The sequence below is a fragment of the Saimiri boliviensis genome, chromosome 1 (genome assembly GCF_048565385.1).
Source record: "Saimiri boliviensis isolate mSaiBol1 chromosome 1, mSaiBol1.pri, whole genome shotgun sequence".
Taxonomy (NCBI): domain Eukaryota; kingdom Metazoa; phylum Chordata; class Mammalia; order Primates; family Cebidae; genus Saimiri; species Saimiri boliviensis.
This window is the reverse complement of record NC_133449.1, coordinates 121,458,815-121,475,729: the sequence shown is the minus strand read 5'-3', so window position 1 is coordinate 121,475,729 and position 16,915 is coordinate 121,458,815. Positions and strand designations below refer to the sequence as shown.

General features: G+C 37.1%; 1 protein-coding gene across 2 annotated transcripts in view; it reads left to right on the top strand.

Annotated features, from left to right (window-relative positions):
• The window catches only part of CYLD (CYLD lysine 63 deubiquitinase), a 56,716-nt gene that overhangs the window by 2,999 nt on the left and 36,802 nt on the right, over positions 1-16,915 (top strand). For both annotated transcript variants that reach the window (XM_003937264.4, XM_039480380.2), the window contains exons 3-5: positions 4,964-5,590; positions 6,513-6,815; positions 9,125-9,230. In XM_003937264.4, coding sequence (XP_003937313.1) covers positions 5,087-5,590; positions 6,513-6,815; positions 9,125-9,230 — 913 coding nt within the window. In that variant the 5' untranslated portion in view covers positions 4,964-5,086. The remainder of the gene's footprint in view (positions 1-4,963; positions 5,591-6,512; positions 6,816-9,124; positions 9,231-16,915) is intronic.

Here is a 16,915-nt window from a genome sequence, read left to right as displayed (position 1 = left end):
CATAATCACACAGTTATCCAGCCTGAAGTAAGATAGTATTTAGATGAGTCATTTGTGATATACTCGCTTAAAGTGATTCAACCTGCAAAGTAGTAAGAGAATACAAATGAAAATTTCTCCCTTCACACTGACCCCTTGCCCCCACCTGCCCTACGGTGACTTTGAGTTTAGCTTCTTTTTCCTCCGGTTGTCTTACTGTTAGGCAGAAGCTGAGTGAATGTAGAATGTAGATTGGTGTGTGTGTGTGTGTGTGTGTGTGTGTGTGTGTGTGTGTGTGTTTGAGATAAGGTCGTGCTCTGTCACTCAGGTTGGAGTGCAGTGGTGTGGCCATAACTCACTTCAGCCTGGACCTCCTGGGCTCTAGTGATCCTCCCATCCCCCTAAGTAGCTGGGACCACATGCCTGTACACACCACAACACCTGGCTAATTTTCTCTTCCTTTTTTTTTTTTTTTTCTTTTTGGGACAGGCTCTCATTCTGTCATTCAGACTGGACTGCAGTAGCACTATCACAGCTCAGCAAAGCCTTGAACTCTGGGGCTTAAGGGATCCTTCCACCTCAGCCTTCAGAATGCTAGGATTATAGGAGTGAGCCACTGTGCCTAGCCCAGATGATGTAGTTTTTAGTATTTAACTCTGTGCTGAAAGCATAAAAAATACCAAACTAACAAACCAACCTTCTAGATTGATAAATAACTCATTTACAATGTGATTTAGATCTTTCCCTTCATATTGTGTTGAGTCACTTTTTAATGCTTGGGGTACCTAAGACTTTTTAACTATTTCACAACTGTGCATATCCCAGTGAAAGCAGAATGTTGGTGTTATATTCACTTTTACAGTGGGGAGAAATGTATGTTAGTATATTTCTATTGTAATAGTGGTATTTTGAGTACATAAAATAAGTATATATATATATATATGGTGTGTGTGTGTGTGTGTGTGTGTGTGTGTGAAAGAGAGAGTGAGAGAGAGAGAGAGAACGAGAGAGAGAGAAAGAGGGTCTTGCTTTTTTACCCAGGTTGAAGTGCAGTTGTGCAATCATGGCTTGCTGCAGCCCCACCCTCTAGGGCTCAAGCCATCCTCCCACCTCACCCTCCCAAGTAGCTGGGACTACAGGCACACATCATCACACCTGGCTAACTTTTGTACTTTTTGTAGAGATGGGGTTTCACTATGTTGCACAGGCTGGTCTTGAACTCCTGGGCTCAAGCAGTCCACCCACCTTGGCTTCCCAAATTGCTGGGGATTCCAGGCACGAGCTACCTCACTGCTGAGAATATTAATTGATAATTTAGTTTATTGCCTTGTCTATCTCTAGATTCAAGCCATCAAGTTTCCCATTCAACTTTTTCTATCAGTTGCAATGAAGAGAATCAATTTTTAATATGATAGTTTCAAACCTGTTCTTAATGTGCTCTTTCTGAAAGAGGAGAGGCTGCATCCTTTATTTTTGGATAATGCTTCTTAAATATTTGATAACTTGCACAGTGACTGTTCCAGCTGTCTGCCATGACCCATCCTGTTACTAAGTCTAAGCTCATTTCCACTTGTACTGATGAAAGGAAAAAGTTTGCCACTCCTTGTGGAGTTTACTTTAAAATATGGTACTTGAAAGCTGTTGTTTATTGCCCTCAAACGTTTGTATAAACCTAGCAGTTGTATCAATTTTTACTGTGGATTCTCCCCCTTAAATGATTTCAGACAGCAAGTTTATAATCAAATTTATCTAAAATGGTGTCCTAATGCATTACATTTAGTAATTCAGTTTTGTCTTAATAATAGGTTATTAGCACTAATGATTTTTATTTTAAATTGTGACATGAATTGTTAAGCTAGAGGACCAATAGTATAGGAGCTGTTGGTATATAAACAATTATTAAGATTCAAGGAAGTTTCTGATTGTAATATTTGAAGACATTATTTTTAGGCATTTAAAAAAAAGAATTTCTTTTCAAAATAGAATTGCTTTACCTTTATCAAAAAATGTTTTGGCCCAAAAAATCTAAACGTATTTCAAAGAGAACCAAAAACAACAGCTCGTTTTTTTGGCAGTTGCTTTTTGACTATCTTAACCTTCTGGGAGTGACCAAAATCTCTTTTCAATAGAGCCCACATGTCCTTTACTCCTGAAGACCCTTTCTGGATGTTTGCATTCCTCTTTTCACTATTGTGGCTTTGTTTTTTCAAACGCACAAACATATTTCACGACCTGGCTTCTCAGAACTCATTCAAAGCAGTAAGTTGGAAAGCAACAAGGCCGTAAAAGGAGTCAAATGCGTATGGCAGGAAACCACAGAAAATGGCTGATTGCATGGGAAAACTCTAGACAGTAGATCTGTAGAGAACATTTGTGAGCTCAGGACGCATAAGGTACAGCCTTTAACAAAATAACAAAGAGCCTTGCAGATCAAGAGTGAGGCAAAATAATTTACAGTCATAATGGTAAATCAATGATCAAGAAAAAAATAAGGACATTTTCTTGTGGAAAGTGTTGACATGTTAAAAGCATTTTGGTCAAAAAGAACAAACACTTCATTTTGGACCTTTAAAGGAATAGAACCAAATTGAGGGTTTGGGTAGCTGTTTGGGCAGCCCTTATGAGTTTTGTTTATATAGAGCCAAGATAGATGTTTCCACAGGTGTCTTATATAAGTAGCAAATATAAATTGATCCCATTCTTGCTGAAGTAGACAGTGCCCTCAAGTGGAATCAAAACAAACACACAACAAAGAAGAAGGAAAAAAGAGAACACCCTTAATGCTGCCTCTGCCTTTACCCTCACTGAGTGCTACGGAGATATTTCAGTAATGTTGGTGGAAAGAGGGCGCCTAACCTGTAGTCTGTCTTGGCCAAACCACATGTCTCCTGCTGGCTTGTAGAGGGAGAGACTTTTAAAAACCCTACTATTATGGAATATTTCATTATCTAACAATGTTTTCTAAAAGAAATGTTCCTCTGTATAGATTTGCTAGGTTGTTTGATTATTAAGTGATTAAACCTAAAATTTGGTTTTTTCATTTTAGGAGTATTTATTTTTTAATTGCTAGAATAAAATAAATATGATAGTGCTATCAATTACAGCCATTACCCAGAATAATGGAAATGGATACCTCTAGCTCAAGGAAGGATGAAATAAGTATTGTATTTGGAAACCAGGTAGCCACATTCTTATGACAGGAAACCTAGGAATTAATTCAGCAAAAAATTAATTAAAATAATGAAGTAAAGTCTCAGTTTGAATTAATGAAATTGTGTAATTTTTAAATCATCAGTTCAAATAGGTTTGAGAATGAGACTACTTCATTGGAAAGATTATTATTCTGGTAAAAATTTTGAATTAGGACCAGGTACAGTTGCTCATGACTGTAATCCTAGAACCTTGAAGGCCGAGGTGGGAGGATCACTTAACCCAGGAGTTTGAAGCTGCAGTGAGCTGTGATCCCACCACTGTACTCAAGCCTGGGTGACAGAGTGAGACCCTGTTTCAAAAATAAATAAATAAATAAATAAATAAATAAATAAAACAAATGAAAATTTGAAGCTGAAAAAGAAGTCATAGAAATAAATTATAATGCAGTTATATCATGATATTCCCTTGCTATTAGTAGATGTTTTGATGCTACAAAATTGATTTTAAAAATATCTTTAATATAATCACATTATAATTTCTGATATTTGTGATTTGAGAAATTAGTTGTTAGTTATGATTAATGTGATGAACATTGCCCATCTATGGACAAAATATGTAAAATGAAGTTGAGTCAGAGGGAAAATGTTCCATTATCAAAATATGGCCATATCATAGGTATCATTTACAGGCATGAGCCACAGAGCCCAGCCCCAAAAGCTACCTTTTTTTTTTTTTATTGTACTTTAAGTTCTGGGGTACATGTGCAGATCGTGCAGGATTGTTACATAGGTATACACATGCCATGGTGGTTTGCTGCATCCATCCCCCTGTCATCAACGTTAGGTATTTCTCCTAATGTTAGCCCTCCCCAGTCCCACCTGACCCCTGCTATCTCTCCCCTAGCCCCTCCAACAGGCCCTGGTATGTGATGTTCCCCTCCCTGTGTCCATGTGTTCTCATTGTTCAGCACCCACTTACGAGTGAGAACACGTGGTATTTAGTTTTCTGTTCTTGTGTCAGTTTGCTGAGAATGATGGTTTTCAGCTTCATCCATGTCCCTGCAAAGGACATGAACTCATCCTTTTTTATGGCTGCATAGTATTCCATGGTGTATATGTGCCACATTTTCTTTATCCAGGAACCAACCCAAATGCCCAAATGCTACTTTTTGAAGTTTGTTAGTGGCTGAATATGGGCCGGGCCTGGTGGCTTATGACTGTAATCCCAGCACGTTGGGAGGCCAGGAGTTCAAGACCAGCTTAGCCAACATAGTGACACCCTGTCTCTACAAAAAAATAAAAAGCTTAGCTGGGTGTGGTGACATGTGCCTATAATCTCAGCTGCTCAGGAGGCTGAGGCAGGAGGATCCCTTGAGCCTGGGATGTAAAGGCTGCAGTTAGCCATGATTGTGTCACTGCGGTCCTGCCTGGGCAACAAGAGTGAGACCCCATCTTAAAATAAACAAATATATACAAATAAATTTAAAAACATAGAATATAAGGGTATGTATAAGGGTAACCTTTAAAAGTTTTTACTAGAATCTGATTGTATATGGTTCTTGGAAGCAAACATTATTGTGTTGTCTTTGAAAGTATTTACAATTGGATTTCATTAATTAAATATGCACAGTTTCAGTAGATAAAAATAATACGCTGTATGGATTTTAGCCCTTTTAGATATTTTTTGGAAATATTTTATTTGTGTGTATGTGTTTACTGGTTAAATGAAAAATTTAAAAGTCTTTAACCTTAATTTTAAGTCATGTAGAATGAAGTCTAAAATGTATTTTTGCCTCTTCACCAGGCGTTTTGTTATGCTTTCTTTTTTACAGCATGGGCACCACATTGCTGAAAACATGCTTTGGGACTTCCACTGAATTTATCTTTTGTGGTTTTATGACAAAGTTATTAGTAGTTTCCTTTTTTTGACTTAGTATTTTGAAGTTAATATCACAATGAGTTCAGGCTTATGGAGCCAAGAAAAAGTTACCTCGCCCTACTGGGAAGAGCGGATTTTTTATTTGCTTCTTCAAGAGTGCAGCGTTACAGACAAACAAACACAAAAGCTCCTTAAAGTACCGAAGGGAAGTATAGGACAGTATGTTCAAGATCGTTCTGTGGGGCATTCAAGGATTCCTTCTGCAAAAGGCAAGAAAAATCAGATTGGATTGAAAATTCTAGAGCAACCTCATGCAGTTCTGTTTGTTGATGAAAAGGATGTTGTAGAGATAAATGAAAAGTTCACAGAGTTACTTTTGGCAATTACCAATTGTGAGGAGAGGTTCAGCCTGTTTAAAAACAGAAGCAGACTAAGTAAAGGCCTCCAAATAGACGTGGGCTGCCCTGTGAAAGTACAGCTGAGATCTGGGGAAGAAAAATTTCCTGGAGTTGTGCGCTTCAGAGGACCTCTGTTAGCAGAGAGGACAGTGTCGGGAATATTCTTTGGAGTTGAATTGCTGGTAAGTTTGGTAAACCACTTTAGTGGTGTGTGTGTTTGTGTTTGTGTGTCTGTGTGTATTTGTATGCACATATGTATTTTTCTCCTTTAAATACAAAACGAATTTTCCCGAGAGTCTTCTGTAATTTTTAATATTCATCATCCTTGCTGATGAATCCATGTAATGGATGAATCCATAATCCAAAACTTGCTTATAGTTGTCCCTGATGATATGTGTTTATGTCTTGGTGTTTCATAAACACCTTGGAGTTTATGTCTGTTGGAAAGAGCCCCAAGAACTCTGTGATACATTTCCAGGCTTAATATTCATTCTCAAGGACTTAAATGTCAATTATATTTTGACATTTTTGCAAATAGAATTGCATGCCTTCTTTGCTTCTTGATTTAATTTTTTTTTTAAAGACATGATTGTAAAAAATTGGGACTTTGAATCCCAGTTAAGCCATTTACTGGCCGGGTTGCCAGATTACTTAACAAGGCTACTTAACTTCTCTAAGTCTGCATCCTTACCTGCACAATGGTGTTGGTAATATATGATTTGTAGTGTTTTTGTGGTACATTGACACAGGATTTAGCACAGCGGCTGGCTTAATGAATGGAGCTAGGATTACTGCTATTTTAAAGTAACATTTTCTTTTTATAACCAAATTAATGTTAGAATTACAACATGGAATTCGGCCTAGCTTCCTCACAATAGAGTTATGATTTGAAATTATCAGATAATTTTATTTCAGCTTCAGATACAGCTCTTTCTTATTTTTTAAATACCCTAAATCCAACAGAAACTGCTAATAACTATATTTCTTATATATGAATCATTTAGAATCTTCCCAGAGTGATTTTCCTGCAATCTCTAAAGCGAACCCTTTTTCTTATGAATCATCTTTCTATATCTATTTTTTCCCCCCCCTCTTAAAAACTAGGAAGAAGGTCGTGGCCAAGGTTTCACTGATGGGGTGTATCAAGGGAAACAGCTTTTTCAGTGTGATGAAGATTGTGGTGTGTTTGTTGCATTGGACAAGTTGGAACTCATAGAAGACGATGATACTGCGTTGGAAAGTGATTATGCAGGTCCAGTGGACACGATGCAGGTCGAACTTCCTCCTTTGGAAATAAACTCCAGAGTTTCTTTGAAGGTTGGAAAAACAATAGAATCTGGAACAGTTATATTCTGTGATGTTTTGCCAGGAAAAGAAAGCTTAGGATATTTTGTTGGTGTGGACATGGTAAGAAAATTTTGTATTAAATATCTTTGTGAATATATGTATTAGTTTTAGTACCAATTTACTTGCAAATTGAACACTTTGAATATTCAAAATGATCTAATTTGGAGTACTTTAAAGAGCATGTTCTAATTTATCTTTGGTAAAGGAGCACTGAAATAGAACAGGGGTCTACATAGAGAATTACATTTACTTTTTTCCAATTTGAATAAACTAGAATAATGTTCTCAATCTTTAAATCTGCCTTATTGTAGCTGACCAATACACAAAACAAAACAAAACAAAACCCAAATATATTACATGATGTCTTATTTTTCTTTATTTTGAAAAAGTTTTTGGGGGTAACCTGTGTTTTTTAATAATATTCTACACAATTTGATTGGCTGATCTGATTTTAATAAGTAGTGTAAAAATCATTTATAGAAAATATCTGGGTAGAGGAAAACCATATTGATTTTGAGTAATAGACAATTAGAATATTCTCATAGGATACCATTCATTTGAAAACCGTTTTTTAATTGTGGTAAAATATACATAATATAAAATTTACCATTTTAAGCATTTTTAAGTGTGCGTGCAGTAGCATTAAATATATTCACATTGTTGTACTGTCACCTCTATTCATCTCTGGAACTTTTTCATCATCCCAAACTGAAACCCTGTGCCTATTAAAGAGTAACTGCCCACTTTCCCCAGCCTCTGCTAACCACAGTTTCTTCTGCTTTCTGTATTGGAGAATTTGCTTGTTCTAGGTTCCTCGTAAGAGTGGAATCTTAGAACGTTTGACCTAAGTTTGTGTCACTTATTTTTAATGTTTCCTTACAATCATACTTGTTAATAATGGATCCATTCCAGTGTGGCGAGTTAAATAATACCTGCGGCATTGAGAGAATGAGAAGAAAAAGGCTGGACCATTTTTATCACACATTGAACATATGGGCAAGACTTCGTTAGGTATAAAAAAGGAAATTCGTACGGAATTATTGAGTAGTAGAATGAGTTAGGAGGGGACGTGAGTAGTAGTCTCTTACACTCACGATGGGGATGTTTAGTCATCATTTTTATCCATTCAGGTAGACCTTTTGATTGTTGGTAAGGTAAAGTTCTAACGTAACGTTTCCTGTGCTTGCAATTCTAGGAAATTCTATTTGTTACTCATTGGTTAGTTACTAAACATTTACTCTTAATATGTGAAAAGTTAGAACCAGAGTAAAACATATATGCTCCTCAGGATAGCTGACAATAAAGCACTTCTTTTAACCAATATTCTTTAAATATTAATTCAGTATTTATTTCAAGGAGAATTGTGGCCTGCATGGAGGGAATATTGGAGAAGGTGGGCCACTGGTTATCGGGGTTGGTCTCCCCTTGCTTCAGGTTCTTGGGCCTCAAATTTGGCAGAAGCTGTTTAGGGTTTAGGCCTTGCCGTCAGATGGCGGTCTGGGGTCAGTTTGTTTATCCGGGTCAGGCTACCTAGAGGTTTGCCCTCACAGCTTCTCTCCCTGCCTCCATCTGTCCCATAGTTGACTTGTGCAGACATTCGTTCCCAACATTTCTATTATACTCCTTGAGAAGAAAGTGCTGGCAGATGCTAGAACTTCTTTCTTTATCTCCTTTCCCTTCTATTCATGTTCTATTTCCAGGGACATTTTAGCATGCCATGCACATCGGTGCCCAGGGCAGTTGTCTGACTGGCGCATCTACTGATATAGTTCCCTGAACAGCACAGTGCCAATTGGTGCTATATTAGAATATCAAATAATTAGATATAAACATCTCCATCCTGGAGAGGATTCCCGTATGTCCATAAAATGTCAAAGGAACAAGTAGAAAATAGACTTCTTTTGTAAAGAAAGGCATACAGAAGTTCAGAACGACCATTTAAGTGCTCAGGGAGTATGAAGAGCCTAGGACTAGTTAGGGGCAGGTTTCTGGGTGAAACAATATATTATTAATGAATCTTCCTATGCAAAATGTTGTCTTTTTAAACCTCAAATGGGTGTTATTCCATAGGCCAGTATTTATTGTTCAGTAAAATATGAAAAACGCTTTTGATTCTTTGCTTATGTAGGGGTTTACTATAACTTGATTATTCTTGGATCTCATTTTCCTGAAGAATAAAATGAACAAACAAACGAAAAAAGCAAAGCCTTATTACTATGGCAACTATTCCTAATATATTCTTTCTTTCCTTTAGGTAAAATTGTTAACATTTACCAATGTAAAATATTTTGGAGGATTCTTTATGGAAAATATAGACTTTCACATTTACATTTCATTGAGGACAATTTTAATGTTTATTTAATTTCTAGGATAACCCTATTGGCAACTGGGATGGGAGATTCGATGGAGTACAGCTTTGCAGTTTTGCGTGTGTTGAAAGTACAATTCTATTGCACATCAATGATATCATCCCAGGTAGGTTTTCTTTATGTTTTATACATTTATAAGGCAAGTGTTTTTGAAAAGTTTTTTTTTTTTTTTTTTTTTTTTTTTTTTTTTTTTTTTGTGACGGAGTTTCGCTCTTGTTACCCAGGCTGGAGTGCAATGGCGCGATCTCGGCTCACCGCAACCTCCGCCCCCTGGGTTCAGGCAATTCTCCTGTCTCAGCCTCCTGAGTAGCTGGGATTACAGGCACGCGCCACCGTGCCCAGCTAATTTTTTGTATTTTTAGTAGAGACGGGGTTTCACCATGTTGACCAGGATGGTCTCGATCTCTCGACCTCGTGATCCACCCGCCTCGGCCTCCCAAAGTGCTGGGATTACAGGCTTGAGCCACCGTGCCCGGCCTTGAAAAGTTTTTTATTTTTTTATTTCAATAGGTTTTTGGGGAATAGGTGCTGTTTGGCTACATTAATCTTTAATGGTGATTTCTGAGAGTTTGGCACACCCATCACCTGAGAAGTGTGCACTGTACCCAGTGTGTAGTCTTTTACCCCTTGCTACCCCCCGTTCTTTCCCCCCAAAGTCCCCAAAGTCCAGTGAATCATTCTTATGCCTTTGCATCCTCATAGCTTAGCTCCTACATATGAGCGAGAACATACAGTGTGTGGTTTTCCATTCCTGAATTGTTATACTTCACTTGGAATAACAGCCTCCAGTTCCATCCAGGTTGTTGTGAATGCCATTATTTTGTTCCTTTTTATGGCTGAGTAGTATTCCTTGGTATCTGTATCTACCTCATTTTCTTTATCCACTTGTTGATTGATGGGCATTTGGGAGGGTTCCGTATTTTTGCAATTGCAAATTGTGCTGCTGTAAATGTGCGTGTGCAAGTGTCTTTTTCCTATAATAACTTCTTTTCCTTTGGATAGATTCCTAGTAATGGGATTGCTGGATCAAATAGTAGAGCTACTTTTATTCTTTAAGGAATCTCCACACTGTTTTCCATAGTGGTCATACTAGTTTATATTCCCACCAACAGTGTATAAGTGTTACCTTTTCACCACACCCACGCCAACATGTTTTATTTTTTTTATTTTTTGATTATGGCCATTCTTGCAGGAGTGAGGTGGTATCACAGGGTGGTTTTGATTTGCGTTTTCCTGATATTGGTGATGCTGAGCCGTTTCCCATGTGCTTTTTGGGCATTTGTATATCTTCTTTTGAGAATTGTCTAAAAGTGGGCTAATGTCCTAAGCCTATTTTTTTATGGGATTGTTTGTTTTATTCTTGCTGATTTTTTGAGTTCTTTGTAGATTCTGGATATTAGTCCTTTGTAGGATGTATAGATTATGAAGATTTTCTCCCACTCTGCTGATTATTTCTTTTGCTTTGCAGAAGCCTTTTAATTTAATTCTCATCTATTTATCATTTTTGTTACATTTGCTTTCAGGTTCTTGGTCATGAAGTCTTTGCCTAAGCCAGTCTCTAGAAGGGTTTTTCCAGTGTTATCTTCTAGAATCTTCATGGTTTTAGGTCTTAGATATAAGTCTTTGATTCATCTATAAGGCAAATTTTCTAATATATGTTTTGTTTTGAGAACATAAATATGAGCTTCAAGATGTATTTTAGAACTTGACTTTTATATTATGAAATTGTTATTAAATAGTATATATCCTTTGTTGCCCTCAAATGAAAATAATCAAGATTTTTGTTTCCAGAAGTATGTAAGAGTGGCATTCACATGTTTTCATTCACTTTTCCATCGCCTATCCATTCTAAGGGTGGGGGAAAGCCCTTCCTGGCAATTAGAAGGATCGGAAAATGTAATAAACTGCTACCTGAGTAAGAGCTTGTTTAAACTAGAAGCTTTTACATAGAAATTGTTCATCTAATCTAATCTAAGGTACGGTGGAGAAGATTCTTGCTGGATGACCTGTGAGATCCCTTGTAGTTTTGAAAAGGTGTGATTAATCAGGGATCAGGACGCTAGTCAGAAATAGATTATTCAACTTTACATTTAGAAGAAGTATCAAGCAATCTTTTATTTTGCCTCAAACAAGCAGCACCTAGTGTCTGCTGTCAGGTAATCGACAATTTCTGTTGATAGCAACATCAACAGTTACATTGACCTGCTGTTAGGGCAACTCTCTGTGATACAGGCTAGTGCAATAAAGCCAACAGTGGCAGTCAGAGATGGTGATTCTCGTTGAGCATTATGCAACTGTGATTAAAATGTCAGAAGGCCTGCAGGCAGACTGTAGCCAGGAATGTACTAGGCCCTGAGTTAATTACTTATACTTTTTTACATTCATAACAAACTTATAATATAGGTCTTTATGATCCCCATTTTGCTGATAAAAAGCTGAGGCTCAGATGGACAAAAATTGCCAATATCAGAGGGAAAATTGCCAATATCAAACTTTGCTTCCACGTGTGATTCTTTATAATGCGTTTTAATATTAACACTAGTATACTCTCACTGTTGTTTTGAATTTTCCTATTCTATATTGTTTTCAAAATAGTTGTCTTCTTGATAGTTTTGCATTTTCACATTTAAGTGTTTCACTTAGATTTGGTTTTGTACAGGATATGAAATATGGGTACAGATATCCAATTTGACCTTCCATGCTTGCTGTGTATAAATCAAGTTTCCAGACGTATACGTGTGGATCTTTCTGAGCCCTGTTGTTTTCCTACACTAAAGCCTATCCATAGCGTTAGAAGTCTTGGTAGCTGTGAGAATACCTTTCCATTGTTCTTTTTCATGATGAATGTCTTGGCTATTCTTAACCCTTGGACTTTGTTGTAAATTTAAGTAGCAGCTTCTCAAATACTGTAAAAGAGTTCTGTTAGGATTTTGGAATTGCAGTTAATCTGTAGAACAACTGGAGGAGAATTGACATTTCTATGATATAAAACTTCTAGTACATGAACATTGTATAGCCTTTCATTTATTTTTCTTTTAGTAAAATTTTATAATTTTCTCCATGAAGAGCTTACATGCCTTTTGATACATTGTAAAGTAAAGCATATTTTCTAACAGTGTTGTACTGATGTGGAAATACAATTGTATTTTTTTTTTTTTTTTTTTTAGAAAACAGCTTTACTGAGATGTAATTTATAATTCACTCAGAATATACAAATCAATGCATTTTAGTGCATTTACAGATATGTGCAATTGTCAAGACAATTTTAGAACATTTTCATCACCTCAAAAAGAAATGCTGTACCCCTTAGTGATCACTCCCCAAACCCTTCATCCTGGTTAGTCATAAGTAACCACCAGTCTACTTTCTGTTTCTGTATGTTTGCCTTTTCTGGACATTTCATTTAAATGGAATCACATTATATGTGGTCTTTTCTGATTGACTTTTTTCACTTAGCATGTTTTCAAGGTTCCTCCATATTGCAGCATATGTCAGAATTTCCTTTCTTCCTAAGGCAGAATAATATCCCATTGTATGGATACATCACATTTTGTTTATTCATTAGTAGAGAGATTTGGGTTTTTTTCACCTTTTGGCTGCAATGAATAATGTTGCCAAAAACATGCATGTACAAGTTGTTGTTTGGACATATGCTTTCGTTTCTCTTGGGTTTATATCTGGGAGTGGAATTGCTGGGTCATATGATAACTCCATGTTTAATCATTTGTGGAACTGCCAGACTATTTCTCAAAGCAGCCACACCATTTTACATTCCTACTAGCAGTGTATAAGGGTTTCGATTTCTTTGTCCTTGTCAATACTTGTTATTATCTGACTTTTGATTCTAGCCATCCTAGTGGGAATGAAGTCAATTTCAATTGACTTTTGTGTACTAATTTTTGTTAAAAACAGTCTTACTAAAATATCTTATTCACAGTTTATCTGTGGATTACTTTAAAAATATTCAGTCATTGTAGTTTGCAGATAATAGTAGTTTTGCATCTTTTTTTGAATTATTTTTAAAAAATGGTTTCTTGCTGTCCTAGCTAGTACCTTTAAATACAATATTGAATAGAAGTAGTGATGGAAAGCATCTTGGCCTTTTTTCCTGACCTTAAAGAAAATGCTTTTAACATTTCATTATTAAGTGTGATGTTTGCTATAGAGTTTTATTGTTGTATTGTCATTTATCAGGTTAGAGAGTTACCTACTGTTCCTAGTTTTCTAACAGTTTTATCATGAATTAATGTTGAATTTTATCAACCCCTATTCTCTATTGAGATTATCCTATTGTCTTTCAATCTGCTAATTTTCTAATACTGAATCAACCTTACATCCCTACTATAAACCTAATCTCCTCATGATTCATGTTTTTCTTGGTCCAGTTTGCTAGTATTTGCATGCTATTTTAAAAACCTCTGTTTATTATTATTTTTTTAATTGCATTTTAGGTTTTGGGGTACATGTGATGAACATACAAGATTGTTGCATAGGTACACACATGGCAGTGTGGTTTGCTGCCTTCCGTCCCCTCACCTGTATCTGTCATTTCTCCCCATGCTATCTCCTCCCACCTCCCCACCCCCCCACCCCTCCCCCATTTCCCCCCAACGGACCCCAGTGTGTAGTGCTCCCCTCCCTGTGTCCATGTGTTCTCATTGTTCAACACCCGCCTATGAGTGAGAATATACGGTGTTTGATTTTCTGCTCTTGTGTCAGTTTGCCGAGAATGATGGTTTCCAGGTTCATCCATGTCCCTACAAAGGACGTGAACTCATCGTTTTTGATGGCTGCATAATATTCCATGGTGTATATGTACCACATTTTCCCTATCCAGTCTATCATCGTTGGGCATTTGGGTTGGTTCCAGGTCTTTGCTATTGTAAACAGTGCTGCAATGAACATTCGTGTGCACGTGTCCTTGTAGTAGAATGATTTATAATCCTTTGGATATATACCCAGTAATGGGATTGCTGGGTCAAATGGGATTTCTATTTTTAGGTCCTTGAGGAATCACCACACTGTCTTCCACAATGGTTGAATTAATTTACATTCCCACCAACAGTGTAAAAGTGTTCCTATTTCTCCACATCCCCTCCAGCATCTGTTGTTTCCCGATTTTTTAATGATCGCCATTGTAACTGGTGTGAGATGGTATCTCAATGTGGTTTTGATTTGCATTTCTCTGATGACCAGTGATGATGAGCATTTTTTCATATGTTTGTTGGCCTCCTGTATGTCTTCTTTTGTAAAGTATCTGTTCCTATCCTTCGCCCATTTTTGAATGGGCTTGTTTGTTTTTTTCTTGTAGATCTGCTTTAGTTCTTTGTAAATTCTGGATATCAGCCCCTTGTCAGATGGGTAGGCTGCAAAAATTTTTTCCCATTCAGTTGGTTGCCGATTCACTCTACTGACTGTTTCTTTTGCCGTGCAGAAGCTGTGGAGTTTGATTAGGTCCCATTTGTCTATTTTGGCTTTTGTTGCCATTGCTTTTGGTGTTTTGGTCATGAAGTCCTTGCCTACACCTATGTCCTGAATGGTTTTGCCTAGATTTTCTTCTAAGGTTTTTATGGTGTTAGGTCTGATGTTTAAGTCTTTAATCCATCTGGAGTTAATTTTGGTGTAAGGTGTCAGGAAGGGGTCCTGTTTCTGCTTTCTGCACATGGCTAGCCAGTTTTCCCAACACCATTTATTAAACAGGGAGTCCTTTCCCCATTGTTTGTTTTTGTCAGGTTTGTCGAAGATCAGATGGTTGTGGGTATGTTGTATTTCCTCTGAGGCCTCTGTTCTGTTCCATTGGTCTATATCTCTGTTTTGGTACCAGTACCATGCTGTTTTGATTACTGTAGCCTTGTAGTATAGTTTGAAGTCCGGTAGTGTGATGCCTCCTGCTTTGTTCTTTTTGCTTAGAATTGACTTGGCTATGCGGGCTCTCTTTTGGTTCCATATGAAGTTTAAGGTGTTTTTTTCCAGTTCTGTGAAGAAGGTCATTGGTAGCTTGATGGGAATAGCGTTGAATCTGTAAATTACTTTGGGCAGTATGGCCATTTTCACGATGTTGATTCTTCCTAACCATGAACATGGAATGTTTCTCCATCTGTTTGTATCCTCTCTTATTTCGTTGAGCAATGGCTTCGGTAGCTAAACATTTCCACAAAAAGAAGCTTTGCCAAATACTCAAGGAATAGGTGATTCTAATCTTACATAAACTCTTTCAAATAACAAAATAAGAGAAACCTTTCCCAGGTGCTTTATGAGACAAGCATGACTTTGATTCCAAAACCAGACAGGGACAGCTAAGAGGGAAAAAGGATAGGCCAATATATCTTTTAAACAGAGGTTTTTGAAGAGGTCCTTTACGTTCCTTGTTAGTTGTATTCCTAGGTACTTTATTCTCTTTGTAGCAATTGTGAATGGCAGTTCATTCTTGATTTGGCTCTCTTGAAGTCTATTACTGGTGTATAGGAATGCTTGTGATTTTTGCACGTTGATTTTGTATCCTGAGACTTTGCTGAAGTTGTTTATCAGTTTCAGGAGATTTTGGGCTGAGATGATGGGGTCTTCCAGATATACAATCATGTCATCTGCAAATAGAGACAATTTGATTTCCTCCTTTCCAATTTGGATACCCTTTATTTCTTTTTCTTGCCTGATTGCTCTGGCTAGAACTTCCAGTACTATATTGAATAGGAGTGGTGAGAGAGGGCATTCTTGTCTAGTGCCAGATTTCAAAGGGAATGCTTCCAGTTTTTGCCCATTCAGTATGATATTGGCTGTTGATTTGTCATAAATAGCTTTTATTGTTTTGAGATACGTTCCGTCAATACCTAGTTTATTGAGGGTTTTTAGCATAAAGCGTTGTTGAATTTTGTCGAAAGCCTTCTCTGCATCAATTGAGATAATCATGTGTTTTTTGTCTTTGGTTCTGTTTATGTGGTGAATTACATTTACGGACTTGCGTATGTTGAACCAGCCTTGCATCCCTGGGATGAATCCTACTTGATCGGGGTGGATGAGCTTTTTGATATGCTGTTGCAATCAGTTTGCCAGTATTTTATTGAAGATTTTTGCATCTATGTTCATCATGGATATTGGCCTGAAATTTTCTTTTCTTGTTGAGTCTCTGCCGGGTTTTGGTATCAGGATGATGTTTGTCTCATAAAATGATTTGGGCAGGATTCCCTCTTTTTGGATTGTCTGGAATAGTTTCAGAAGGAATGGTATCAGCTCCTCTTTGTATGTCTGGTAGAATTCAGCTGTGAACCCATCTGGACCTGGGCTTTTTTTGGGTGGTAGGCTCTTTATTGCTGCCTCGACTTCAGACCATGTTATTGGTCTATTCAGGGTTTCGGCTTCTTCCAGGTTTAGGCTTGGGAGGATGCAGGTGTCCAGGCCTTTAACATTTCTATTTGTTTTTGATTGTCTTTTGTAAGTTTTATTTTTTATAAATGTATCCATTTAATTTGTTTTCAAAGCTTTGGACATTGTCTTGTTTATAAAAGCCTCTTAATTTTCTGTTCAACCTCAGCAGCATCTGCACTTATGTTCTTATTTTCATCCAAAACGTTAATCGTTTGGGCTTTTTTATATTCCTCACCAGTCTTACCAGTGGTTTCTCACTTTCATTTTTTCAAAGGACCAACTTTTGGCTTTCTTAATTCTTTCTAGGTGTACTAATACACTATTATTTTTACTGTGTAACTAGTGCATTTTTTAGGTCTAAGCCCTTAGTTCTCAGCCTGGGATACTTTTGTCTCCTGGGGACATTTGGCAGTGCCTGGAGATTTTTGA